This window comes from Aspergillus viridinutans (assembly GCF_018404265.1).
Source record: "Aspergillus viridinutans IFM 47045 DNA, scaffold_9, whole genome shotgun sequence".
Classification (NCBI taxonomy): domain Eukaryota; kingdom Fungi; phylum Ascomycota; class Eurotiomycetes; order Eurotiales; family Aspergillaceae; genus Aspergillus; species Aspergillus viridinutans.
The window spans coordinates 1,752,851-1,780,564 of record NW_025091225.1 but is presented as its reverse complement, the minus strand read 5'-3'; the positions used below and the strand labels follow the sequence as shown (position 1 = coordinate 1,780,564).

The 27,714-nt window shown below is 43.9% G+C and overlaps 8 protein-coding genes across 8 annotated transcripts; 5 read left to right on the top strand and 3 right to left on the bottom strand.

The window, feature by feature from the left end:
• Nucleotides 1-6,647: 6,647 nt before the first annotated feature.
• Aspvir_010187 (MDR family MFS transporter) lies at nucleotides 6,648-8,370 on the top strand (the record flags this gene model as incomplete). Its single annotated transcript, XM_043273320.1, has 2 exons — nucleotides 6,648-6,854; nucleotides 6,907-8,370. 2 exons carry the CDS (start codon nucleotides 6,648-6,650, stop codon nucleotides 8,368-8,370), a joined length of 1,671 nt encoding a protein of 556 aa, XP_043129255.1.
• Nucleotides 8,371-8,592: 222 nt separating this feature from the next.
• Aspvir_010186 (cytochrome P450) lies at nucleotides 8,593-10,299 on the bottom strand (the record flags this gene model as incomplete). Its single annotated transcript, XM_043273319.1, has 2 exons — nucleotides 8,593-8,937; nucleotides 9,031-10,299. The coding sequence occupies 2 exons, from the start codon at nucleotides 10,297-10,299 to the stop codon at nucleotides 8,593-8,595; spliced, it is 1,614 nt and encodes a 537-aa protein (XP_043129254.1).
• A 611-nt stretch (nucleotides 10,300-10,910) lies between these two features.
• Aspvir_010185 (uncharacterized protein) lies at nucleotides 10,911-12,267 on the bottom strand (the record flags this gene model as incomplete). The annotated part of the gene is made up of 5 exons (XM_043273318.1): nucleotides 10,911-11,159; nucleotides 11,217-11,843; nucleotides 11,903-11,929; nucleotides 11,994-12,155; nucleotides 12,262-12,267. 5 exons carry the CDS (start codon nucleotides 12,265-12,267, stop codon nucleotides 10,911-10,913), a joined length of 1,071 nt encoding a protein of 356 aa, XP_043129253.1.
• Nucleotides 12,268-13,551: 1,284 nt separating this feature from the next.
• On the bottom strand, nucleotides 13,552-14,933 carry Aspvir_010184 (uncharacterized protein; the record flags this gene model as incomplete). The annotated part of the gene is made up of 3 exons (XM_043273317.1): nucleotides 13,552-13,555; nucleotides 13,609-14,031; nucleotides 14,539-14,933. The coding sequence occupies 3 exons, from the start codon at nucleotides 14,931-14,933 to the stop codon at nucleotides 13,552-13,554; spliced, it is 822 nt and encodes a 273-aa protein (XP_043129252.1).
• A 1,132-nt stretch (nucleotides 14,934-16,065) lies between these two features.
• Aspvir_010183 (GNAT family N-acetyltransferase) lies at nucleotides 16,066-16,785 on the top strand (the record flags this gene model as incomplete). Its single annotated transcript, XM_043273316.1, has 1 exon — nucleotides 16,066-16,785. The coding sequence occupies one exon, from the start codon at nucleotides 16,066-16,068 to the stop codon at nucleotides 16,783-16,785; it is 720 nt and encodes a 239-aa protein (XP_043129251.1).
• A 1,382-nt stretch (nucleotides 16,786-18,167) lies between these two features.
• Nucleotides 18,168-18,461, top strand: Aspvir_010182 (uncharacterized protein; the record flags this gene model as incomplete). The annotated part of the gene is made up of 2 exons (XM_043273315.1): nucleotides 18,168-18,204; nucleotides 18,274-18,461. 2 exons carry the CDS (start codon nucleotides 18,168-18,170, stop codon nucleotides 18,459-18,461), a joined length of 225 nt encoding a protein of 74 aa, XP_043129250.1.
• A 4,708-nt stretch (nucleotides 18,462-23,169) lies between these two features.
• Nucleotides 23,170-23,625, top strand: Aspvir_010181 (uncharacterized protein; the record flags this gene model as incomplete). Its single annotated transcript, XM_043273314.1, has 1 exon — nucleotides 23,170-23,625. One exon carries the CDS (start codon nucleotides 23,170-23,172, stop codon nucleotides 23,623-23,625), a length of 456 nt encoding a protein of 151 aa, XP_043129249.1.
• Nucleotides 23,626-27,108: 3,483 nt separating this feature from the next.
• On the top strand, nucleotides 27,109-27,309 carry Aspvir_010180 (uncharacterized protein; the record flags this gene model as incomplete). Its single annotated transcript, XM_043273313.1, has 1 exon — nucleotides 27,109-27,309. One exon carries the CDS (start codon nucleotides 27,109-27,111, stop codon nucleotides 27,307-27,309), a length of 201 nt encoding a protein of 66 aa, XP_043129248.1.
• Nucleotides 27,310-27,714: the final 405 nt, after the last annotated feature.

Sequence of the window (27,714 nt, the reverse complement as noted above, 5' to 3'; positions counted from 1 at the left end):
TAAGAAGGCCTAAATTAATTCTACTAGACCCTAACTAATATAATAGTATTAATAAAGCTATGTATAATATTTTCTATTTTAATTTACTATAGAAGCTAGAAGTTAACTACTTTATATTTAGTAGTTACTATAATTATATATAGTATACCTTTACTAGGCTTAAGGACTAAGCTACTATTATAATAAGCCCTTAAATAAATTAATATACTTAGAACTATACTATAATAGGGGCTAACTTAGATTATATAGTTAGCTAGCTTAACCTTATATTCTATAATAGAAATTATATAGAAAAAGCTATAGAAGAACTATACTATCTATAATAAGATAATTATCTCTTTTATAATATACTAGTAGACTTTAACTAGCTACTAATAGAAGCTAATAGTTATAGTTAAACTAATAATATAAAGTAAATCTTTATTAATAGCACCTTAAATATAGAGATATAAATATAACTCTTTAGTGTAGCTAATAAAGCTAGCTTTAAAGGGTATTACTAGTAGTTATAAATAATTATAGACTAAATTAAAGCCTTCTATATATAGGGAGTAGCTTAGGCTAAATAGTATAGAAGAAATATATAGATTATAAACTATAGTTATATTACCTATATTCCTATACTTCTAGTAAACCTAGCCCTAAATATACTAAGTCTTAATAATATTATAGACTAGGACCTATCCTCTATAACCCTAGCCTACTAGTATTAATATATAAAATAGGTTAATAAAGCTAAATAATCTTATTACTATATAGAAGGAAGATGCCTATAATATAGAGCTTTAGACTATATAATTAAAAACTATTAATACCTAGGTGCTGCCCCTCCCCCTAGTAGAGAAATAAAGCTACTATATATCTTATAAACTATTAGATCTATGCTTAAAGATAATAAAATAAATCTATAGACCCTAGAGTCTATAGATAAAGCTAGTAAGTTAGAAAACTAGCTACTTCTATAAAAAGACTCTTATAGGGGCTAGTTAAATAGTTAATATAATTAAAAAGCTAGTATTATCTATATCTTAAGAAAGAAGATATACTTACTAATTATAGATAATTTTAAAAGGTTATTAGATTTAATATTCCTAAATTTATTATATCTAGTATAATTAATAAGGAATATAATTATAGAATCCTACCTAATATAGGATATATATCTTATATAATTATAATTAAATACTTTACCTAGAAGCTATAACTAGAGTAGATTAAGATTAAGTCTATTAATCTAGAAAATTACACTAGTATAATAGAAAGTATTATTTTAATAATTACCTATTTTACTCTAGATATTAGTAGTAACTACTAATATTTAGTCTATATCTATATAATACTAAAGCTAGGTAATAGGACTAATTTAATCCTAGGGACCCTATAGATAAGAGATTAAGGGGCTATAGTAGAGGCTAAAGAGCCTTAATTAAGATTTATAAATAAAACTATAGTTAAGAGTATAAAGAATAAGCTAAAGCTAGTAGTAAAATAAATTAGTACCTAAGGATTTATAGTTTATAATTAGTAATAAAAGAAGGATAAGATAATATAGATCTTTACTATTAGTATTAAGGATATTAAGAAGGCCCTATAGATTAAGAAGTATACTAATCTAGCTATAAAGCTATTAATATACTATTATAACTTTCTAGATATATTTAATTAGAAGAAGGCTAATAAGCTACTACTATACTACCTAGAGATAGACTACTAAATTAAGCTAGTTAAGAATAAGAAAGAGAAGATAATAGAGCCCCTATAAGAGCTACTATATAGTATATCTTATAGAGAACTACTAGTACTATAGAAGATATTAATAGAGTTACTTAAGAAAGATTTTATCTATATAAATAGCTTAGCTACTACTATACCTATACTATTTACCTATAAGCTAGAAGATAGATTATAATTCTATATTAATTACTATATACTAAATATAATTACTAAGAAGGACTATTACCTACTTTTATTAATTAATAAGACTCTAGAGTATATCTCTAAGGTAAAGTAGTTTACTAAGTTAGATATAATTATAATATTCTATAAGATCTATATTACCCCTAGAGATAAATAATTAATAATATTCTATATATACTTTAGCTTATTTAAATAGCTAGTTATCCTCTTTAATATAGTAAATACACTAAGTACCTTCTAAAGATATATTAATTAAATACTTTAGGACTTCCTAGATAAGTTTACCTCTATATATATTAATAATATACTAATCTTTACTAATAGATTATTAATAAAGTACTAGTAATATATTTACTAGGTGCTTAAATACCTAAGGAATACAGGCCTATAGCTAGATATTAATAAATATAAGTTTAAAGTAAAAAGTATAAAGTACCTTAGATTTATTATTAAAGTTAGTAAGGGTGTATAGATAGACCCTAATAAGATAAAAGCTATACTAGAATAGTAAGCTCCTACTTCTATATATAATATATAATTATTCCTTAGCTTTATAAACTTCTATTAATAGTTTATATAGAACTTCTTAGATATAGTATAACCCTTAATAGTATTAATGCATAAGGGGGCCCTCTTTATATAGGGAGATAAGTAAATAAAGGTCTTTAAGCTACTAAAGAAGATATTTACTATAGCCCTAATTCTTATATAGTTTAACCCTAATAGGAAGATAGTAGTTAAGACTAATACTTTAAACTAGGTAATAGGTGCTATAATATTATAATATAATAATAATAGTATATTAAGGCTAGTTACCTATATCTTAAAGAAGAATATACTAGTAGAATATAATTATAAGATCTATAATAAGGAGTTACTTACTATTATTAATATACTTAAGGAATAGGAATTAGAATTAATTAGCTTACTATAGTTTAAACTTATTATAGATTACTATAATCTTAAATACTTTAAGACTATCTATAGGCTTAATAAATACTAGATATATTAGTTATACTAGCTAAGTAGGTTCTACTATAAGATATACTATAGATCTAGGAAGCTAGCTGCTTACCCTAATATACTATTATAAAGAAAATAAGATATACTATAAGATATAGATAATAATAGGCTTAAAATATATAACTACTGCTTAGTACTATTAAAGATTATTACTAGCTAGATATATATAAAAGTATATTATACCTATAAAGTAGAGTCTAACCTAGATCTAAAGTCCCTAAATAAATATAATATCTAATATACTAAGTAGTCTTAGACTCTATATACTATATCTATAGAAGGAATACTATTACTGCTTAAAGAATACTAGAGGGGGGCTATATTAAATAATACTAGTTTATAAGAAATATATAAGATAATAGAGGAAGGGGCTATATGATTCCTAAAGGAGCTATATATATAAGTATTAATTATAGAATATATAATATTACTAGATAGTTATCTACTATACTAGGGCTATAAATAGGTCCTAGACTCTAAACCCTTATAAATATAGATCTTATAGGAAATATATAATTTAGTATTAATAGACTATCTAGGGAAGAATATGCTATACTTAATAATTATCTAAAACTTTAACTAGCTAGAACTCTCTATGGATATCTAATAATTTATAAAGAACTATAATAAGTATGATACTAACTATATATAGTATAAATAATATTAGGGACTATTAAAACCCCTACTAATCCTAGATTATAAGTAGTAGGAGATTATTATTAATTTTATTACTAAGCTACCTACTTCTAATAGGTACAAAGATATAATAGTAATTAATAATAGGCTTAGAAAGAATATAATCTTAGTACCCTATAAGTAAATAAACTCTAAGATAGTAGTATAGCTATTAATTAACTAATTTATTAGCTACTATAGTATTCCTAGCATGATTATCTTAGATTATAATCTATAGTTTATTAGTAAGTTCTAGGAATACTTTTATAAATAGCTTAGTATTTAATAATATCTTTTAATAGCCTTTTACCTGTAGATAGATAGGTAGATTAAATAAATAAATATAATAATAAAAGCCTACTTATAGAACTTCTATAACTATATCTAAACTAATTAAAAATTATTACTACTAATAGCCTAGCTTACTATTAATAATTAAGATACTATAAGTATAGGAGTTAGCCTATTCTTCTTAGATTATAGCTATAATATTAAGCTATTAGAGGTTAAAGAACTAGACTAAGAAGCTACTACTATTAATATAATCTATTTATTAAAAGCTAGGGCTAAGGTAATTATAGTAAAAAATAAGAGAAGCTACTAATATAGCCTAGTTAGAGCTAGCTATAATATAGTAGTACTAGGAGAAGTACTTAAACTACTCCTAACTATTAGATCTATAATATATAGTTAAGTTAAAAGTATAGCTAGACCTATAGAATATCTATATAGACTATCCTAGCTATAAGCTAGATATATAGTATATAAAGTTTATAATAGTTAAAGCTATTAGCTTATATATATACTAGTTAGATACTCTACTAGGGGTATATAATATATTTTATATTAGTCTTTTATACCCTACTATAAATAATCTATTCCTAAGATAATTAAATAGTAATTATTAGCCCCTAGCTATACTAGTTAACAGTAATACTAAATATATAGTTAAAGAGATATTATAGGAGTATAAAAAGTAGGTTAGATAAGGCTACTAGAAGGAGTATCTTATTAAATAAGTAGGCTATAAATAACCTATATAGGAACTAGCTATTAACTTTACTAATATAGTAGTACTAGATGCATAGGAGAGCTGCTAGCCTTAATTTAAAGAAGAGGGGTAGTATAGCAGGTAGGGCCTACTAGATACTTATACTTACTAGAGCTCTTATAAACTACCTTAGGTACTAATAAACTCCTATCTAATCTAGATAGTAGTAGTTATATAACCTTACTTATTATTTATATACCCCTTTTTATATTTGACTACTGCGGCCCTAGTTAGAGACTCTTCAGTGATTTCTTACTATCTGAATCTAGGTTATAGATTCATATGGCTTCTAGCCTGTGACAACCTACCTTATATAGCTAGTATGTATTTAATTTTTTAGAACCATACTAGGCATCTAATATATATATATATAATTATATATAGATATAGTATATTAGCCTAAATCTAACCTAGGTTAGATGTAATCTAATTACTAGGTATTTTTAGGTTCTAGAGCCTAGAACCTAAAACCCACCATGGGTTCTAGAAATTACTAATTAGAACCTAACCCAGCCCAAAGCAGGTTTGGGTCGGGTTGGGTTTGGGTTCTAGGGTTGGGTTTAACCAGTCTACTATATAGAATATACTAAGCAAGGAATTCATTCCTTAAGGGTCTTTTTTTAATAGTCTATATAGTATAGATTAACTTAATTTCACCATAGATGCATTTATATAGCAGAATAGGTTAGATTAATATATAATACTTAGGTAAATAGCTATCTTATAAGCATCCTCTATATTTAGATTTCTTTAGTTTTTATAGATATATAGCCTTACCACGCCTGGGTAACCTATTTAGATATAATAAGTTCTAGGAACTATTAATAGTAAGGTACCCGGGTACCCCTATAGAAATCTACTACTAAATATACTAGGTCATACCTAAAATTAAAAGAAATCTATTATCTAGAGATCTTAGGTTTATTTCTAGCTATTACTAATAAAGAAAATCTTTTTCTATCCCTAGACCCTAAATGTCATGGGCTGACCCTATGACGCGCACCGCATTGTGTATGCGGCTGTGGTCACATGGTTCCCTGTTAGTCTGCTGCCATGTCATCTTAGCATGATGACAGCCTGTATCTAGTTTCTTCCTTCCTTAGCAATTCCACACCATACCTTCATGGCCTATTGGGACGGCTAGAGTAAAACCTCGGACTGAGATATTCTAGCCCGTGACACTAAACCTAGATTCTTAGTACTAAGACCTGACCCCTAGATACCTTAGGTACTATATAAAAAAGTATAGATATCTAAGTACCCCTAAGCCTCAGGCAGTTGCAATAGTATATTATTATTATCTATACTATAATAATAATTACTAACTAGGTGGTTTGTGGCCGCTCAGGGACTGGTATAGTAAGCGGTATTAATGGTAAAAAAAAGTTTTAGCTGGTTTTGTTCGCTTAAAACTTCTCTAGAGACTATAGACAAATATTAATGTTAATTAGCTGTATATTTCGAGTATTAATATTATATTTAATCTCCCACTAGAGGAAGACCTAGCGTAAGTTCTTCCTAAAAGATACTTAATATTAGATATCGACCTTATTATAGTCAGGTAATTAGCCTTATATTATCTATCTATAGGCGTTAGATACCAATAAGTGTAATATTATTCCCAGAACAGACTAGCTATAGTAGTTTAACCTCTTATTAACTAACTAGTAAATAGATTAACTATTATGAAAGATTGGAGAATAGCAATATAACGTCTTGTCTATTAATCTCCGACTAATAGTTGAGATAGATAAATAAAGAACTTATAAACAAGGATCACCCCCGCCACCCCCCCAACAGCCACATGCGGAGTCCGATGCACACGGGACACGATCTCCGACGCCCGAGCCCCGACCCTGGCCTGGCCTCTTTTGCCCCCTTCCTTCATTATTATCTTTATTGACCTACGCGTTCCCCGGTGGAGAGACGAGAGGGGTCATTTCTTCACATCGTGGCTGCCTCTCGGCCCCCTAGTATCGCGATGAATGAGATGAAAGCAGCCTCCAGCGACTGCGCTGAGGAATCCAAGACTCCGGAGGCGGTTGACCCCCCGAAAGATGGCAAACCAGAAGAGAGCAGCCTGAGTCCAGCGAGATCCGCGGCCTCGTCCGAGCCTGAATATCCTGGACCGGTCCAGGTCGCCCTCATCATGACCTGTATCCTGTGCGCAATCTTCATCATGTCGCTCGTGAGTCGCAGGACTCTGACAAAAGAAGATTAGACAGCTAACCGTTGGACAGGATCGCACCATTATCGCGACGGCTATTCCCCGGATCACCGACGAGTTCAACAGTCTTGACGATATTGGGTGGTATGGCAGTGCATTCATGGTCACCGCTTGTTGTTTCCAGCTGCTGTGGGGCAAGGTTTATTCCTTCTACCCGGCCAAGTATGTCTTTCTCGCACTGGTCCTACTCTTCGAAGTCGGCTCGGTGATCTGTGGGGCAGCGCCCAACTCGATCGCCTTCATCTTCGGACGGGCGATTGCCGGGATGGGGAGTGCGGGCATCATGTCCGGAGCGATTGTGCTGATGATGTCGGCGGTGCCCTTGCACAAGCGGCCCTTGTATAACGGCTTCTTCAGCGCCGTCTTGGGAATCTCCTCCGTGGTGGGACCCCTGATCGGTGGCGCGTTCACAAGCAATGTCAGCTGGCGATGGTGTTTCTACATCAACCTGCCGATCGGCGGCGCCGCGATGCTCGTCATTTGGCTCGCTCTGAAACCCGCCCCTCCGCTGCTCCCCGGGCTGACGATCCGCCAGAAGATAGCCAAGCTCGACCTCTTGGGGGAGTTCTTCCTCTTCTCCGCCCTGATCTGCTTACTCCTCGCCTTGCAGTGGGGCAACAGCAGCTATCGCTGGGGTAACTGGCGGATTATCCTCCTTTTCATTCTCTTCGGCATCTGCCTGGTCACCTGGGTAGTGGCCGAGGCCCTCACGCAAAAGACGGCCACCATTCAGCTCCGGGTGATCAAGAACCGCAGCGTCGTGGCCGCGATGTGGTTCATGTTCTGCCTGGCGTCCACCATGCTGATGCTGATCTACTACCTCCCCGTCTGGCTGCAAGCCATCAAGAACAAGAGCGCAGTCGAGTCCGGTATCGACACCCTTCCGCTGGTCCTTTCCCTGGTCGCCGGCAGTACTCTGTCGGGCCAGCTGGTGGGGCGCCTGGGCTACTACACCCCATTCACCATGGCCTCGTCGTGCCTCATGCCCATCGGGGCCGGGCTGATCTCCACATTCAAGGTCGACTCCAGCTCCAGGATTTGGATCGGCTACCAGATTATCCTCGGCTTCGGAATCGGTCTGGGGATGCAGCACGCCCCGATAGCCGTGCAGACGGTGCTGCAGCCGCGGGACGTTCCCATGGGCGTCTCACTGGTCTTTTTCTGCCAGCAGCTCGGCGGGGCCATCTTTGTCTCGGTCGGCCAGAATGTCTTCGACCAGAAGCTGATTGCCGGGTTGACGAGTGTGGTCGACGACTTGGATCCGCAAACCATTGTCAATACCGGTGCGACCAACCTGCGCCATATCGTCCCCGCGGCGGATCTGCATGAGGTGCTGGTGCAGTACAACGATGCACTGCGGTGGGTTCTCATTGTCGGGACGATCATGTCCTCGCTCTCAGCACTGGGCTCGTTTGCGCTGGAATGGAAAAGTGTCAAGGGAAAGCATGGAGGGGAAGACGAGGAGGAGGAGGCCTAGTCGGTCAGCTTTTGGCGGGGGAAAGGGGACACCTCTCATAGAATACTTTAGTTTATTTGACTAGCAATTCTTCCAGTGTCTTCCTATGATGTCTTTCGTATTCGTAATAACACTGGGCTGAACATGCCGGATATGCGGGAATGAGACTTGAGACTCCAGTTGTAAATACCTTCATCAATTGGGGTTCAATATCACTGCTCAGTACTCCCCTCACTCGATCGATTACTTCTTCGCTTGGGCCGGACTCAACGACACCCACAGAGGCTTCTTGAACCATATTCCCCAAATCTTCTGATCAAGCCAATTGCCGTCTCCCATGCACCTCCGGTCCAATTCCAGATCGAAATGCCACAGCACGTTGGCCATGATTAGTCTAATCTCCGCGAGCGCCAGGTTGCGTCCCAGACAATTGCGCGTCCCCATACTCCACGGCTGGTAGACGGTCTTGTTGTCGCGTCGGAACTCGGCAGGGGCATCGTCGAGCCAGCGCTCGGGACAGAAGTCCAGGGCTCGATGGAAATTTTTCGGATCAAGGCAGGCGCCCATCATGGAGATGCCGACGCTGGTCTAGCAATCCACACAGCCCCGGGGACCCCTCGTCAGTCACGAAAGAGACTTTCCAAGAAAGTATGAGGACAGTCAAGAAGCGAGAGGACCTACATTTTCCGGGATCCATCGCCCGCACACCTGGGCACCCCCTTTGGGCGGCACTCGCTGACTATGCGTCGGCACCGGGGGATATAGACGCAGAGTCTCCTGAAACACGGCATTCAGAAACGGTAGCTGTCCAATGGACACCATTGTAATCTCCTCGGGCGTGGCAAAGGCGGCACGAATCTCCATCACCAGCCGTTGATAGGTGTGAGGATTCTGGAGCAGGAAGTAGGTCATGCCACAGAGGGTCGTAGCGCTGGTCTCGGAGCCGGCCAGCACGAGGATGCTGGCGTTGTTGAGCATCTCGCCGCGCGTCATGCCCTCCCCTGCCTGGTTGCCGTCGGCGCTCTTGATCATGACGCGGTCCCAGAAGTCGCCGCGCGTGTGGCCGCCCAGCGCCAGTCGCTGGGCGACCTTGGCCTCGGAGAAGCGGTAGTTGGCGGCGCGTTGCTCGCGGACGGTGCGCGAGATGAGGAGCGGGATCAGGAATCCCAGGCCGTACTCCAACAACGGACTGGACTGCATGGCGAATTTCACGGTCGCGGCGATCGCGGGGATCCATTCGTGCAGCTTCCCGCTGCGGAGCGAGTCGAAGGACTCCCCCCACGCGAGATCCCCGATCACATCGAAGACGACCATATTGTACCACTGTGTGAAGTCGGCGGTCTCATGTGCAGCGGCGACCGGGTTGAGCCGCGTGATGAGCAGGTTGACGTGCTGGTTAATCAGCCCTTCTTGGTCTCGAAGACCCCGTTCGGAGAAGGCGCCGGCCAACAAGCGGCGATAGCGCGAGTGATCGGCTTTGGGGGCACTAAGGATGTGCTGGTGGATGGGCAAGGAAGAAAACGTCAGTGAAAGCAAACCTAGAGAGTGCAGGAGGAGGAGGAGAAAAACCTCTAGCTTGTTTGGATTACGGCGTTGCCGGCGAGGATCTTTGGGAAACTCAGGGCGGTTGGGGTGGTGCACGAAGATGTCATCCCAGGCTTGATAACTCGTGTAGCTCAACTCGTTGGGCCGAATGCGGAGTACGTCGCCGTACTTCCAATGCAACCGGGCTTGGATATGCGTGCGGTCGCCTTTGATCTGATGGTAACACCACGGCAAGCTGCTCATGCGCCATAACAAGGGACCCGCGTACGAACGGAGTGGATGGAAGAACAGGTTGTAGATGGCGTTCACGATGAAGGAGAGAAGTACAGCGGCCCCCAGAGAAAGGCTTGCAATGGCAACGGTACGAGCACCAGGTGCCTCGAAGTCGCTTGGGAAGGACAACATGGCGGTGTCGCTAGGGTTCCTCCTCGCTAAGGTTCCTCCTGACAGCCGTCCAATACAGCCATGAATCAACGCCCTTGTGCGATTGCCTGTTTATTACCGGTTGGATCCAGGATCTGGACCATGCGACATCGTGCCATCGCTTGAGCACCGAACGAGAAGGATTCCGGACATCCGGTTTCGGACTTCGGGCAAGATCGAGCCCTAATGGCGACGGAAGAAGGGCCCTGCTCGGGGACAAGCATCGGTCCCTGGAGAGGGGATGCTCATTTCCCTTCGATTTATTGGACTTTTCTTTTGGGGATGGCACAATCGAAACTTTTAGCTCCTATTTAAGCTAATGGAATATAACATGGTCAGGGTTATAAAAGCCCGAACGGGTAGTCAAGTACTCGGACAGCGTTCAATCAGAACCAGTTGAGGGGCGAAGGCTTCGGTAGCATTCAAGAAAGCTGGTTGATAAGCAACTACCGAGAGCATCGTATAATAATGAGTCATATTTCCTGCAATTCACAATTTCCGAAGCCCCCCAGAGATTCTGGTCGTTGAACTTCCACCCGTCCGTCTGCCAACCTCTCCGTTCTCCTGTCATGTTGCACTTCATATGTTCTGCTTCACCCATACAAGTGCTGTTCTGCGTCCTGAAAAGCCTCTGCCCTCGTTTTATCATTGCTAGGGCGAACCACTGAGGCCAGATCCTTATTTCGTTGAAACTCATCCCATGAAGCCCACATCTCGGGGGAGACAAACCCGTCCATGTACGCCGCAATCTGATGAGCCCAGGTGAAGCCAAGTTTGGGATTGAAAACCACTGCTGCATCATGTGCCCAGGCAAAGTTGCCGTACCAAACCTTCCCGACGTGCTGTACGCAGGTCAGTTACAGTCAATAAAAGAGATATGCTCGCGTCGGAGGTATCACCTTGGTTATCTGGGTTGGGTCGTTTTGCTGCCACTCCTCAACAATTTGCAGGGATAAGAAATACCGATAGATCAGTGCCGTTACGAGATTTTTCATCTTCGGCACCGGATCCGACAGATACTGAAAGTTGTTGCAAATGATTCGAGTTTCTTTGTTGAACGCATCAGCGGCGACTTTGTCGTAGATAGGGAAGGTGCCGTAAAGACTTAGATGGACAGCTTCAAAGGATCCCTCGAGTTCGGCGACAAGAGCATACACCTGTGCTATCGCGGCTCCCAGACTATGACCGCTGAGATAGAGCACCTTCCCCTTCTCGCAGGCTTTAATCCGGCGCCGCCACTGGTCGAGCAGGGATTCCTGGTCATCAGTTTTCTGCGTGATCATGTTTGCAAGGCTTCTCTTGACATAGCCGTCATAGTCGATCCCTATAGATCTCAATGAAACAAGGTCGTCATGCCCATGGCTTCCAATAGTGCCCAGGAGACCGTCCTTTCCGGTACTGTGAGCAAAGTCCTTGGTCGCCATGGTTCCGCGTACTGCGGCTACGTAAGCTTCCAGCCCAGGATCGTAGTATAAGACGTCGTACGGGTCGCAAAAAGTTGTATTCTCTCGCGGTATCAGTATCTCCTGTCATAATGGAAAATTGGTCAGTAGATTGTTTGAGCCAAAGGGTTTTCAATCCAAACCTCAGCCATCGACTCCATTAAATAAATCTTAAACAAGAAGAATGAGGTTAGCTAGATGGTAAGTGTAAGTGAACAAAGGCAATCTCCAAACCTCGGAAGTTTTAAAAACGGTTGCCAGTTCCGGAAAAACACCCAGTGATAGTTGCTTTTTGGTTTTAAAGTGATCATCTCGTTGAAGGCGCGCGAGGAGGAGCCCCATCGACTTGTCTGCTTTGAGTGCATCCACGAATGCTCCTCCGACGAAGCGGTAGAACTTGACGTTTTCCCATCAGTCTTCATAAACAAAATATTTTGAGAGCTGTGCAACTAACCTTGTGCACGACACTTGCGCACAGCAGTGACTTCCTTCGCACATCCACCGTCATGTTGATGCAATTTTCTTTTCTTGATTTGACCAGGGGGGTAAAGGTGTACTTTGGAGTGAAGAGCTGGCTGTGTCTTTCTGCTTTATAAAGAGGCCGATTATGATAAGCCCTTCAAGAAGGGGCTAAAGTTGGCGATGGCCGAAGTTATCAATTATGCAGGGTGGGGCACACAGGTTGAAGCTGGTCATAATAGGCGACCTGGAGATGACGCTTCCCATAGCACCGAAGGAGATGACAACAAAAACATCTCATGCATAGATAGGTTCATGTGCCAGGCTGCCCTGAAAGGGTGTTGTAATTGGATTCGTCGAGTTTTGATACGCACGCTTTCCCGTAAGACTTGGCAAGAGGGAAAGCAATTGGCAGGGGCTAGATCTGCACTGGTTAATGCTAGCGACAGAAAAGTCTCAAAGAAGTCCTCGATGGCGTGAACTGGTTTGGAGTGTGAATGAGCATTTCATCATGCCGCCATTCCTCGGCAGAAACCTGTGGTGAAACCGTGAAACTCACGAGCCTTTCTGCCGAATCGCCACAAGTTCCCCTCTGGAGGTTTCCCTGCTAAGCACTAGAAAGAGCCAATCGGGGCCGGGATATAATGTGTTGGCCTCGCCTACAGTCAACCCGTATTACACATGGCGAATGAAACCGAATCGGATTTTACCGACAGGCACCCGCAACCGTTAGAACTGGCAGCAAAAAGCGAGGGATTCGGACCATAGATACGTAGTGTAATAGCAGGACATGTTGCTGTAAGCTACCAGACAGTTTATTACAGGTGCACGGACAAGCAGCAGTTCTATGCATGGGACTGAGTTAAAGGCTGGATTCAAGGCCTGCCACTATGATTAAAAATGCCTTGATTATTCCGGTCTTCGCGAGGGAGCATTTATTTTCTACTTACCTAAGTAGCTGGGGTATTTTCTATTAAAATCTAACCGACTTCGGACTTGAAAACTAAACTACCTGTTTCTGAGTGTATTAACTTGATAATTTTAAACCACGGATATTAACTCCACCTAGACTGGTCATGGATTGGATATGGATTGATCTGCATGATGTTTGATCCAACCCATGTGGATTATGGGTTGATCCATGACCTGTTCAACCCACCCTCATATCCATGCGGGTTGGACTGCGGATAATGGATATATCCATACTATCTAGTCAGGTGACCTCTAGTATTCAGATTACTATCTATTTTTCTAGTATTATACCTTGACCCCTAGGGTATCTATATATTTTATTAAATAATATAATAATTTACTATATGGATATAATATATTGCTATCTGCGCCGATCAGACAGACCAGATCAAGAAAAGACAGGTCATCTCCTACGAACTGCTTGTAGAGTGGTGAGATGATTGGGATATCCAGAGGAGCATCCAAATAACCGAGGACAGTATCGATGAGCAGCTTGGCAACATCAATGACGGTGGTGATGATGTTTTGCGCAGATTTGAGGACAAACTCGGCGAGAATGGCCATGATCTGCTGTATGACTTGCACTGGAGTCAAGTTGGAGAAGTTATCGGCGCAGTTTACCTTGATCTGATTCACCATATCTTGCACGTCGTCCCCTTCGTTGTCAAAGAAGGTTTTAAGGTCATCCAGGATTCCCGCTAGGGTAGAGGGATCATTTGTCGGCTCGCTGTAGCTCGAGGTCGCCACACCCTGGCCATTCTTCGTATGATGAATCGCCCAATTAGACTGAGGAGTATTATTCCCAGGAATCTGTGAACTTTGCTGCGCCAGTGATCCATTGCTAATTCCGGGGTCAGTCACTCCGCCCCATTCATTAAGGGTCCTGCTACAACGACACCGTCTACGTTCAAATGACACCATTTAAACCTAATTAGGCTAGCATTCCTATCATGTGACTGCTACAAAATGGATTTTCCAAGTAGTGCTTAGGGGAATAGGGGGTAAGGGCATCACGAATTCATGATTAACTATAGATGATCCTGTCTATTTTTATATCATCTGATCTACTTTAAATCAGCTAACCCTAGCGCCTGACTCTACCATGCAGTAAACAAATATTGTCAAAATATGGAGCAAGATTGCGGGAGGGGGGAAGGGATCGGAGGGGTTTGTTAATGTAGCTATGGTGGGCGAAACAGCAGGCTCACTATAGTTCTAATTCTGAATGACAGCCTCTGATTGGTTATATTCTGCGGAGTCCTACCTAGAAAATCCATTTTACAGTGGTCACATGATAAGAATGCTAGCCTAATTAGGTTTAAATGGTGTTGTTTGAACGTAGTGGGACCCTTCATTTACGGCTTGCTCAAGGTTAGTAAATGCGGTGTTGATATCCCCCTGCACAGTATCAATAGAGTTGACCACCTGGTTCGTGTACTGCTTGATGATGTTCTTCAGCACAAGATGCGTGCGCTTGATATCGCTCCAGTTAAAAATGAATCCCAGCCAAGCAACCAGCTTCTCAAAAGCCACTTTGATTTTGTTCAGGACAAACTCAATCGCACCGGAAATCGCGTTATAGCAATCCAGCACGGCATGGTAGATCTGATCCTTGATTTGAACCAGAAAGTGGTAGATGTCATCAGCCACCGCCACAACAAACTGCACCACCTCGTCCCACGCGTCTTTCAACCAGTGGAAGATATCCCCCGCAGCAGCCTCTAGCCAGTCACCAAAGTCCATGGGCGATTCTGGTGAAGCACCAGATCGCAATAACTTACCAGCACTAGCGCCTTCATGATACTTGAATCCATCCAAGCCACACGTCGCCCCCCAGACCAGAACGGGCTGTGATGGGTTGGACGGCGGTGAGATGGTTGAGCCGTCCGAAGGCAGCGTGTCTTTGACTTTCAATATTGATACTATTCAATTTGATATCCCTACTATATGAGAATTCGACATTGATACTATTTGATTCGATATCCTTACTATATGAGAATTTGACATTGATACTATTCAATTCGATATCCCTACTATATGAGAATTCGATATTGATACTATTTGATTCGATTCAATATCCTTACTATATAAGAATTCAATATTGATACTATTCAATTCGATTTGATATCCCTACTATGTGAGAATTTAATATTACTATTTAATAATTACTACTTTAATATTACTGTAGTGCGTGCAACTGTAGCAAGGGTAAGTGTGGTGAAATGTAATCATTATAAAAAAACCAAAAGTCCCTTTTGTACAAATAGTCCGCCGTAGTTATCGACAGTTCAAAGATAATACTAAGTTAGCCTTACTCTTAAAAAGGATTTTACTGCTGATTGTGAGATTCACAAATTGTTTCCAATCCAAGCTCGAGGCATGACCACTCTCAAATACGAACTGCACTATACCTGGGTAAGCAGGTACACCCATTTGAGCCCCGCACAACAGCTCTCTCTCAGGTTTTCAGCATTGCTTGACCTTTTGCATGCTGATAGTAGGTTATTAAGGCCCTACGCAGAAATCTTAAACATGTGAATTGAGTAAATTGCAAGGTGTGACTGTCAAGGTGCGGTCGGATTATATCTCAAGTGGGAACGAATGCTGACGAGGGCTCCATACTCGTGTTCGCCAAAAGACACACAACACGACTTCCGGATGTCTCGTAAAACATAAATAAAACAATTTAGTCCCACATGTAGCTGGCAATAAAATTCACATTTTCGAACACATTAAATCAGCACAAACAAGTAAGCAAGTTCCCTATGGGCGCAGTATATATGAAAATGTCTGCTGATTCTTATTAAAAGAAGACTTGCTTGATTCTACGGAGGCTTTTTCAATATAGACGAAGAAATGACATCGAATCAACGCCATGCCTCTTACTTACCTGCCCAGCTTTTCTCAAACCTCTGCGATTCACACTGCTCGCCTTCTGCTGCGGCCATTCAGAGATACAGACATCACTGCACTTTATACGCTTCGGACAGTCCCAGAGGTCATGCGTTGGACACGGCAGGGACGCATTGATTTGTCAATGGAGGAGACCAGGAGGTGGATGGACTTGTATATGTCTGGAAGCGACACGTGCGAAAATGGTACACAGGGGCGACTGAGCTACAATTTCGTCGTGGTCAAGAAAAAAGATCCGAATCTGAGCAATCCTACATTGTCATCGAGCACAGTGATAGGGGATGGGGAAGGCACTGTAATCGGTGTTTTGGGCGTTGTAGCTCTCTCCCCTTCAGGCGATCCAGAAATTGGCTACTTATTTCATCCTCGAGCGTGGGGAAAGGGATACGCGACAGAAGCGCTTCAGGGCTTCATTACAGCATGGTGGGAACTATTGCTTCCCGGGTCTTCCAGTACTCACGATTTGGAGGCGAACGAAGCGTTCACACTGTTTGCTGTTACAGAGAAGATCAACACAGCGAGTGCGAAGGTACTGACGAAATGTGGCTGGAGAGTAGTCGGCGAAGATACAGAAGATGAGGTGGAAGTTTTGCACTGGATGCTTCGGCGACCTGGTTCTTTAGGCCGCCAGAGCATCTTACAGAAGGACGATTGTGATAGTGAAGCGCTGATCCAAAAATGAGAAGAATTATGTATCACTACTATTGAACTCTATGTATACAGCACCTAGTTAACAATAAGCCCCCCCCTGAAATGTGTCTGGTTGTCCTAGATTCCCCAATGGTTAGCCTAAACATCAGTTCCTTTGACAGTGGGGGCGATTGAGCGCATCACCTTTACTATTAAAAAATTATCCTACTGTTGTCCAGTGTGCACATAGAGTTGAAGGAAGCCAGCTCCGCGCTCATTGGCTATTTGGCTACCTCGTCAATCGCAGACTCTGGAATGTTATACACGATATGCCAGAGTTTTCGCGAGTCCTTCGGTACCCAATTGTTGGGCGTATAGAAATTTGTGTATGCCGCATAGTCCAGCTCGAAGGTCAGTAGTGTTGTCCGTTATATCCTCAAAGCAAGACGCCATAGGCGACCCTGGATTCTGGATGGTATACGTGGCGGGATGAGCACGCTTCGCCTAGTCGTTGATATACTTATATAGGTCCGCATAATGGTTGTTGTCGCCACATTCTGGCCAGCTCTTGTCAAAGAATATGCCACTGATATTGCTACCATAGAGCGTGTACCATATATTGATATCTTCTTCAATTTAAGCGGTCCAATCCGCCAAGTCACCTAAGCCCTGTCTCATCAGAAACTTCTAATTACTCACACTAAGGTATTCAATACGCACGTAGCTGAGGACTGTTTTTCCAGAAGCTGCAGCTCGGCTAATAACATCACTCCAGCTGGCGTTGACAGTAGAGTCAGGGCCGTTCACAACATTAGCAACTAATATGGGCATCTTCTCCAACAGATACTCAATCAGCTGATCCCAAGCGGTGGGGTCTGTGAGTGGGTTGATGTACGAGGCCACCACAATCTGCTGCCTTTGCCGCTAGTTGCAACTGCTGCTCTGTTATCCGCCATAGTAGCAAACAACATCATGGCGTGCTTGGGTATACGCTGTTGTCTTGGGATGGAATGAGTGTAGTAGTGGGAACAGCACACTTTTAGTGTTGACGTCACTGGCAGCGCGAATGGCGTCTAGTGGCGACTAGAAGTCTGGGTACTTTTCAGCGCCGTCCCATTCCCATGGCGGTGTGTCATCAGTGGACTATATTATAGGAACTATCTTATTCTAGCCGGGGAAGACAAGTCAAGCAGTTACTGTGTGGGATTGACACTGTCCGTCTGCTGCAGCTGCGTTGGGATCACCAGGGCCTTTAGAAAGTGTGCTGAAGTGGTTATATAGTGACCAGAACCACACCTTGTATTCTGTCTGTTCCCTAGTAGCCCCTGCTTCACAGTAGTGGTGGCCCTTGTAAGCCCCTTGGAGGCCTTCCACATATATAATGCCTATTCTCTTGAGATCTTTAGCTGCTGTTTTGATGACCTCATTAGCCTCATGGGTCTTATTATTAAGCTGCTCGCGGAGCGCCTGGGTCAGCTGGCTGCTAGCTTATTAATAATGGCCAATACGCCCAGGTAATAACACTTCGCACCGGACGCAGCTCCTGCGGAGATGTTGTACAGCGTGAAGCCAAACTGCTTGGAGGTGAACCGCTTCCCCGCCACGACGAAGGCGCCTTCGTCGTGGCAGGTAGTCTGGGTAGTGGCTCGGGACGAGCCGTCCCATTATGTGGTCCATCTCCTCCTCCGCCCCCAGCAACGTTACAAGGCCGAGCGCGTCGATGCGTAGGCCTGTTCCCTCTGCCCAGGTGTTCAGGCGCCGGTGCCAGGGATACATGGCTGATTATGATCAAGAGTGACTACCAACCGGTAGTCATTCAACATATTAGTGTTAGTGTCATGAAGAGAGGGGCTGCAAAGGCCGTTTAATAATCAGTCATATCTGCCATCCGCAACACTCTGCCAGCCTTGGCCTCCTTTTTTTTTTTTTTCCTTTTGTGTTTGGGGGTAAGGAGGGTAGACCAGAAAACTGTATCGGAAGGAATTTAGCAATAACTGTTTTGCGCGGGATAACGGGACATTCCTGAGTGTCTTGCAGACGTACATAGAGGACGTACTCATGCAGGTAGACATTCCATGTGTCTTTGTACCTTAGGAGATTATGGTCGTTCCTTGAGCTGGGCTCTCAGCTAGGGGTGGTGTCTGACAAAAAATTTCAGAAAATGACAAAATGTCAAATATTTTGCTGTTTTTTTATGTCTGCAGATAAAAAGCATGTGATAAAAGTAGATACCTATTATAGCTAATTAGAAGACTAGCTTTCCTTAGCTAACTAATTAGAATATATAGATTTTCTAGTCACCTAACTTTCTGCGAGAGCCTCTAAGATAATATAATAACTAATATAGTATTAGTTGACACGGTGAGCGGGGGGCCAGAAATGGCTCCCATTGCACCACCCGTCTGCTGCTCCTGACTGCCTGCCCGTCTCTGCCGTCCCCCTTCCCGTCCGGGTATGGCATCCTCCCCCTGGCCCCTGTTTGGGTTTAGTGCTGTCCCTAGCCGCTTTACTGCCCTCCCCATCTGCTATCTAACTATAAAGACCCCTCGTCCTTCCTCCTCTTCATCAACATACTTTCACTTCTCTTTCCCCCTTCTTCCCCCCCTCAACCCCTTTCTTTCTTGGCCCCACTGTCACTTTGCACATTGGTTTTTAGCCCGATGCACTGCCCCTTTTATTTCACCAGAGATGCCGCTCCATCCGGCCCCGTGGTCATTCTGGCCAGTGTTGGCTGCAATGCCATCCAGTCACCCAGGATCGCCCAGGAGCAGAAACATGGGGCGTGATCCAGTCCTCCACCGCATTGTGTGATTGCGTGCCAATGCTCTTTTTCCCGGAAAAATTGCCTGGAATCCTGCTATAAGGCTATTTTGATTACCTTTTGCTGGTTTAGCCTTTAGATTGTGTGTCTCTGTGACTCCGCTGGCCTCCCTTATTATGATCTCCCTGATTACTCTCATTGATGCTCCATGTTCCGCTTCATCAGCCCTGTCTAATATTCCATCAGAGGTTATATTTCATAGCTGTTAGTATTGCAGATCTCCTCATAGTAGCTTGTTCCCAAGTGTCTTAACCTTTCAGTTATCATTATTATTAGCCTCTCCAGTCCATCCTCACCTAATTAATGAATCTCAACAGCATGCCATGGTATGTAAGCTAATAGCGAAAATACTGCACATTTGCCAGACCCCCGCCAAGGCTGCATTATGAGGTCAATGCCTGGCTGGGCTGCGGCAAGACCCCAGGATCACACTGTCTGGCGAATAGAGACATGGCTGGCGACGGCCCTGGGCATAGTATTGGTTGAGAGCCATTAGCAAGATTGGTAGGGATTGTTGCAGATGCCCTAAAGCCTCGCAGGTGTGAGACTCATGTGATCTTGCAACTTTGGATGCATTGGGATAGGTTGCAGGAGCTGGTTAGTGTCTTCTGTGCTATGAAGTAGGTGGATTATGCATTACAGCCTATAAATAAGAATATAATTCTACCTAAATAGTAAATCTATAACCTAACTCTCCTAAGTTCCCCCACTCCTTCCCTCCCACTATGCTGTCTCTACTACCCCAAGTCCCTGTATCTCTATTTTACGAGCGGCCCCTAATTCCTATATCCTATGAACTTATTCTCCCGCTCTTTTTTGCAAGTATGTCAAGCATTAGCTTTTGTCAAGAATCTTTCTGGCTGTGGAATCCTTTCCAGGACAAGGCGCAGCCTCCATGGGATTCTCTTAATATTTGTCACTACCCAAGTCCTGTCTTGATCACTGCCACCCCGCCTCCCTCTAATTCTAGCAACCCAGTGTCAAAGAGCCAAAAAGTTCACTCCCTCAACTCCAAGCAGCATCCCCTTCCTGCCCAGCCGCCAGTGGAGGTCTGCTCCGATGGCGGTCTACATTCGGACTCTCAAAGCACTCAACATGAACCGGAGGATTTGGGGCAAACAACCTCTGCTGATATTTACCCAGGTGTTTTTGACTCTGAGGAAATTTGGCAGTCGCAAGACTTGTCAGTCCCTGAGAACGTCAGTTCTGCAGCAATATCCGGTTATATTCGTCCGGGCGCTGAGCATCAATTCCCCATCCGTAGTGAAGATCTTCCAAGCAATGAAACCATTGATCCCGCAATCCTGAACGATCCTGCCTTTCCAGGTAGTGGGCAGATCAAAGCAATGGAGAATGTCACTGCTATTATAGAATGTCTAGGCAGATGTCCCTCAGAGTGCTCCTGCTCTCTGAATCAAGATCCATCTCTCCAATGCAGCAGACATAACACAGAGAGGATGGAGAGTTCTCATCACTAGTTCTCTAAACCTAATAATCAATCAAGTGCTGGAATGAGATAGTTAAAAAATAGTTCTGGTCAGTCCACTAAAGGGCCTGGCCATCATAAACACATTTCCTTTACTACTATTCATGCTTAATTCTCAGCCCTTCCAGTGGAAGATTAGCTATAGTTCCTGTCCTAGCTATTTAAGGGTGCTTTATCACACTGTGTTTCTATATATGCTAACACAGATACCGCCTCCATATCAAGATACATCTCAAGCCAAGATGTAGATATGACATATGACTATGACACCACAGGCTCAAGCACTGATCTAGTTGATTCACATCCTACAAGAAAAGGCTTATCATGGTCCATGGAAGAAAAGTATTTATTAGTGGACCTCCGCGAAGAACAGAATCTTGCTTGGTCGGAGGTGACAAGACTGTTTGCATAGAAATTCCTTAGAAGGAGCAAAGGGTCCCTACAGGTATACTGGAGTACAATGCTCAAGAAACAGTGGCTCCCCTTAACAGATTTCGCGTAGAAAATGCCATCTTTATCAACTATGCCATACCTTCTTCTCTTGCACTTAAAAGTACTCCGTAGTCTTCGGTGATGGTGAATTACGCAAAAGAGTTTAGCGTGCCGTTTCGGGTTTAGCGCCTCCCTGCGCGTTACTATCGCCATGCGTGTTTCTATAAAGTCCCCTTCATCACCTCTTCAACTTCTAGCTGTTTTTTTGCCCTTCTACCCTTCCTTCCTCTCCGTTCCTCGTGTGCGCCTTGCGAGTGAGGCATTTTTTGCCATTGATCTGGATCACTGAGCTCCGCCCCCCCGGTTACCGCCAGCGCGAACCGGCCGGCCCTTTGCAGCCCTTTAAGCCCATTTTTGCCCTTGGTCCGCTGCGCCGACCTGCAGTTCTGGCCCCTGACCTTCACATGTCAATGGGTCTGTCAAACTGCAGCGCATTTGGGCGCGTTCACCCCACACTCTTTTTGGATAATGCTCCGTTCGCAGCGGGCGCTTCAAATCTGCCCTGGGGCCGCAAATCGAGTGCGAGGGTGATGTCGGCCTTGGGTTGATAGCGTCCGGATCATTCGCAATCGAGGAAGACCGCGATCGAACTGGTCAGTTATATGAACGACCAGATCGTCTCAGGTGCTGTACGCATCAGCCAGTGGTCGCTAAGTTTACAAGAGTTGATGAGACATAATAGTCACACCCTGTCCTTTCACGATAATCGTAAGGCTTCATAGCAGCCGGGTCGATACTCTGGGACGATATCTGAAGGCGTACCAGGCGACCTCGTCCGGCCGTGTGCAAAAACGTCAATTTCCGTCGACCTATACAGTTCCTCCTGCCGTCGTCCGCATTCCGGATCCTACCCCAGCCCCTATCACCGAGTGTGCCTTGTCGCCAAAGCCCCGTTAAATTCATGATCGATTGGCGGAGATGATGGGACCGGAGGGGATAGGAAAACAAGGGTTTGGTTCTGCAGGACGAGCGCCATGCGGACTGGAGACGATAATGAAGCTATTTTCTCCCTGTCGGCGCGTCCGGCGCGTTTTGTCTTCGGGTCTATGCCATGGAATGACTGGCACGCAGAGTTCAATCGTTCTGGCGGTGGCAGCCGGATGTAGGCGATGCCGGTTCCCCAGAATAGCAACAGCGCCATATAATGTGGCTATTGGATCAATTCGATGAGCTGGCGAGTCATTCGTGCGGTAGTGCCCTGCACGGTACATCAGTCAAAGAATCGATTGGCGCAGACAGTTCTCGTCTGGATACCATCCTGCCGGAGCATTTTGCTCTCTGAGCTTGAAACCGATCCTGGCATGCCTACCTTGCAGGCTGGAACAGGCGTGGATCGGTCCGACGAGAGGTATAAAGCCATGTATTTCGCCCGCCGACTTGGTGAAAGTCCAGTCAAGAATCCAACTTCGCCTTTCTATTTTATCCAAGTGCTCAGTTTTCTCCACATTATTCAATACCTATTGGAGTTAGTCTCTTGTACTGGTCGTAGACAATATGACCTTTTTTTACAGAGAATGAACACGAAATATTCAGTAAGAGGTCTTCTACAAGCATGATTGATTTCACTAATTTAATAACCCGAAGCTTCAACGCCGACTTGGCCATGTGAATGGCCAGAAGTGGTCGTGTGCGACTCTATGGTTGTCCCAGAGTTAGGCACATACGCCAATCCTATAGTTATCGGAGATGATCTTGCTCCGTTGGGCTCGGCTTCCAATCCCATCGTGATCCAGGTTGACGAGGGTTGGTGCCGCGAAGAACCAGACCAACTTGGCTCCGATGCCGACACTGAGATCATGGCTACACCGGAATTTTGGGAGACGTTGACCGGTGCAAACTTCGCCATTCCGGTGAAGGATGATGCTGCTATCGATTCCGCTGTCAGTGTGCCAATCGGATCTCTAGTCCGTGAGGATCCAGAAGCCCTTCAGCCATTCAAGCAGTCAACTCTCAACGGTTTTCAGTCGGATGACAAAGCATTGAAGGTCATGGAGAATTCACTTGATTCGTCGCGAGAAAGCCCGCGTTTTAGGGCTGTAAGGAGGGAGAGTGTTGTGAGTGACCATAGAGGTGCGCTAGCTAACAACTATTGAGACTATTATGCTAAATATTACTAGAAGGCGAGCAAAGCACGGAGCATGGCAAAGCTTCTAAAACTGAGGAACCCAAGGAGGATCGCAGTGTGCCTCATACTTCTTTGATGACCTCCAGCGCTGTGCCACAAGAAATATCAATTCAAACAGATACTTCCTTTGGGAAAGGCCTCTCATGTGCCTCCTTTGATATAGGATCTACGAAGTGCAGACTATCGCATGAAACAGTGGATAATATCAATCGAATCAAGTGCTTGGGCAAATCTGCCTCGACTTGGAGTTCTTCTGTATCTACTGCCATTAGCGATGAACTAGCGGCGATCCACGATCATATGGAGCACTGTCGGAGTGCCGATTGTCTACAAGCGAAAGCCTTTTTTGATGGAATTCAGTCCCCTCGTAAGTGATTCCGCGTCATACACGATCGATTCTGGTCGCTGAGACTTTGATTTTACAGAAAAATCGCTGTCAAACAACTCAAATAGGTCTAAAGCGCTACAAGGACAAAGCGAAGAGGCCCGTGTGACCATGCGATTCCATGTCCCAGATTTCCAGAAGGGGGCTACACGGCCAATGGAATTTTTAGTCGACCAAATGATCATTCGAACCGCCTTCTTTTCGCCAGATATACCTTGCAGCCTAGAGACTTTCAAGCACGACTGTATCCTCTTCGGACGAGGTGCTGTGATCGTTTCTTTGGATGGAGAAGACACAAAATCCTTCCTCACCTTCTCTCCTACAGCTCTCCCGGATGATCACGGTACTAATGTCCGCAGATTTCGAAAAAGGTCAGATGGGATTGTGATATTTGAATCGGTCATGCCAGAATGGAAAAAGGAAGCCAATTGGCGACACAACTTCACCGGCCGAATTTCTATTGAACTTTATAAAAGGTGGCCCCCTTTAGCGTCAGAATATGAGGAACGAGAAGACTGCTTTGGAAGTATTGTTCTGAGCATCCACCCGAATGGGGTAGACCCAAAATGCTTCCTCACCTTCTCTTCTGGACTATCTTCAGCCGATCACAATCCTCATTCGCCTACGCCTGATAACGACGTACGTGAACCTTCGATGACCACTGACACTATTTCTCTGGAAACAGTAGATCAAGCTGGTACTTCTGTTGGGAAGAACCTACCGCGTAGCTCCCATGCGGGATCAGTGAAACGCAAATTATCACAGGATGGGATTCAATCTGAACTCAGACGATCGGAGCGACTGGCCAGAAGAGCTCGAACTTGACAGAGATAGTTGCTCTTCCTCATGTATTCATTTATTTCAATCCAACAATGGCAAATACGAACACCAGAATTTTCCCGAAATCCAACATTGGCTAACAATCAGCAATGCGCTGAAACATGTCCTCGGGCCTAGTAAAATGTTGAACGCAGCAGGGTAGGTAGATCCTCGGGAAGAGAGAAAAAGAGTGTGATCCTCCAAAGTAACATTCCATGAACCAGACCACCGGTGGTGGCGCACGGCTGGTGTCTGTCCATCCTACCTACAAAATCGTATATTCACGGTCAGCCAATAATGGGGTATCAAACGCCGTAATTGCGATTGAGACTGGGGTACGCTTCTGTCCAATCATTTACCGCCGAGGAAAATAGCGTCGGGCCAGAAATGGTCTTGGAGATAACAATGGCTACTTGTTTTCATTTACTCGACCATCCAAACAGAACCACCAGAAACCCGAATTTTCTCCTGGCGGCAAACAACTGGGTAGGAGGGCCCTGCCAACTGATTGGAAGACTTGCGGGGGCCAAGGCTGATGCGAGCATGATCGATTGGCGGAGACGATCATGATGCACGTGGGAAAATAAGGGTTTAGTCATGGACGACGTATATCCGAACAGGCCAATTGGTAGATAGAAACGCTAGATAAGAGGGTGAGCCGAGGGTGAGAGCTTTACATGCTAGTACAAGGGAGGCTGCTCGTCTAAGTCTTTTCGTATGCCATAGATATCATCGTCAGTCCTCCGTACTGAATTTCGCTCATGTTGTTCCCAGGCCTGTTTGGCCGGGCAGTCATGTGATATTTGTATCATGTGACATGAATTTTGTTTGCGCCCCCTTTTAAACGTCGTGCTTTCCTTTCCCCAACCAAGGGCACCTTCGACATGTTTCCATACATAGTTAATCGATTGTCGTACCTACAACAGTTGCTCATACACTTCCTATTCCAGCCCTTCGGCTTTTTCTCCCGCATAATCTCCCCTTTCATACAGAAGCTCACATGTGCAAACAAAAGTCCCAACGATCTCGAGTCCAATATCCCTTACGACATCCGAGAAGGCCCTTCTTCAAGATGTGAAACCTACACTGTGCGTTTACAACCTCAATATGACCTGGACATCTTAGGCGTTGGAGCTTCTGGCCAAGTCTACAATGTTAGCGACCAAATTGTTCTCAAGACTTGTCGAATTTTCGCACCACCTAGCAATGATGCCACTCGAAGCGACCTTTGGCATTACGCTTCAGACACACTATTTCACTTTAATTTATTGAAAGATGAACGAATGGTCTTGCAGCAGCTGCAAAGCAGACCACATCCCCACATCATAGAAGCCATTGATACCGATCAGCCGGAAGGATTATATCTCCGCAAATATCGACAACTACCTGTGGATGTGAAATCAACACAGGCTCGCCGGATCAGATTATACCGCGATATTGCCGATGCTCTGCGCCATCTCCATAGCCTCGGTATTGTGCATGCGGATGTAAGGGTTGATAATGTGCTTTGTGACGATCGGTTTTCGGCGATTCTTTGTGATTTCAGCGCTGCCAGCCCTTGCGGCCATCCCAATCCGGTCTTCCCTGATCTCCCACTTCCGGTTAATGGCCCCTCGCCGGTTCTATCCGAGGCATCCGACATGTTTGCACTAGCTTCGCTCATGTTTCATATGGAGCATGGATTCACACCTGACCTGTCACTTGAGAATGGGAGGCTAGTTTTGCCTGAATTGAATTCAGGGAACCAAGGCATTGATGAAGTCATACAGACAGCCTGGCTGGGAAATTACAGCTGCTCGTCAGATATGGTACATCACCTAGCTTATATTGATTCCCAGATAAATCATTCCGCTGAAAGCACTGAGTTACTCCCTGACGTCGAAGGTTTGAAGACTCAGGTCATGGATTGGAAAAATCACCGAAGACATAAATTTGGTAGGGCAGACCTTCCAGATTCTAGAACAAGTTCTTTTTGTCCGCTGACTTGTCTATTAAGGACGCGTCCTCGAAGGGATTCTTTCAGAGGAGCAATTGAAAGTACTGGCTGAACGATATGATATGGATCCAGATGCAGATCTACGGTTTTCTCATTACAGCTTACCTCCGTTATTGAAAGAGTGTGATGTATAACAGGACTTCAAGATGGTTCCTATGGATGTATTTTCCTAACTTGCTTTCCACTGATGGTATCATCGGTGATACAACCGGCTTAGCCCAGGCGAAAGACGGCCGCTCTGCTCATAACTCATGTCAACCGCCAATTACGGGTACGCTTACTGGGAGACACTTACGGGTGCTGGCGTCAGTGACCGTTTGATGCTCCCCGGCATTTCAAGCATTTATCCCGCCGGTTATGAGAACTTCCCATGGGAACTTCCGGCCAGGGCTCGGCGTGATTCTCAGGGCATGGATGCGGTTCTCGTCTCACTTCCCGGTCTCCGCAAGTGAATATAGTTGTAGTAACCCAGATTTAACACATAAGCTTTCTTAAAGAATTAGCTACGAGACTGGCCTGGCTAGTAGGAAAGACTCACAACGTGACGAGGTGGCATGATGTGGCGTAAATGTTGGTGTTGATTCAGAAGAAAGAGAAATACCAAATGTTAAAACAGTGCCAAAGCTAGGGCTTAAGGTCTGGTTAGGATCACATTCTTATAGTCCTGCTGTTCACTGCTCGCTTTATTTTATATCGCCCGTTCTACGTTTGGCGGCAAATAACTGGCTGGGAGCTTGCTTCGCAAATCTAGCATATTTACCCCACCTTCTTGGTTACAATTGCAACACATGCTACTAAGTTACTGGATCTCAGTTGCATCAGGACAAAGGCTGATGTGGCTGGCCAGGGTCAAACCA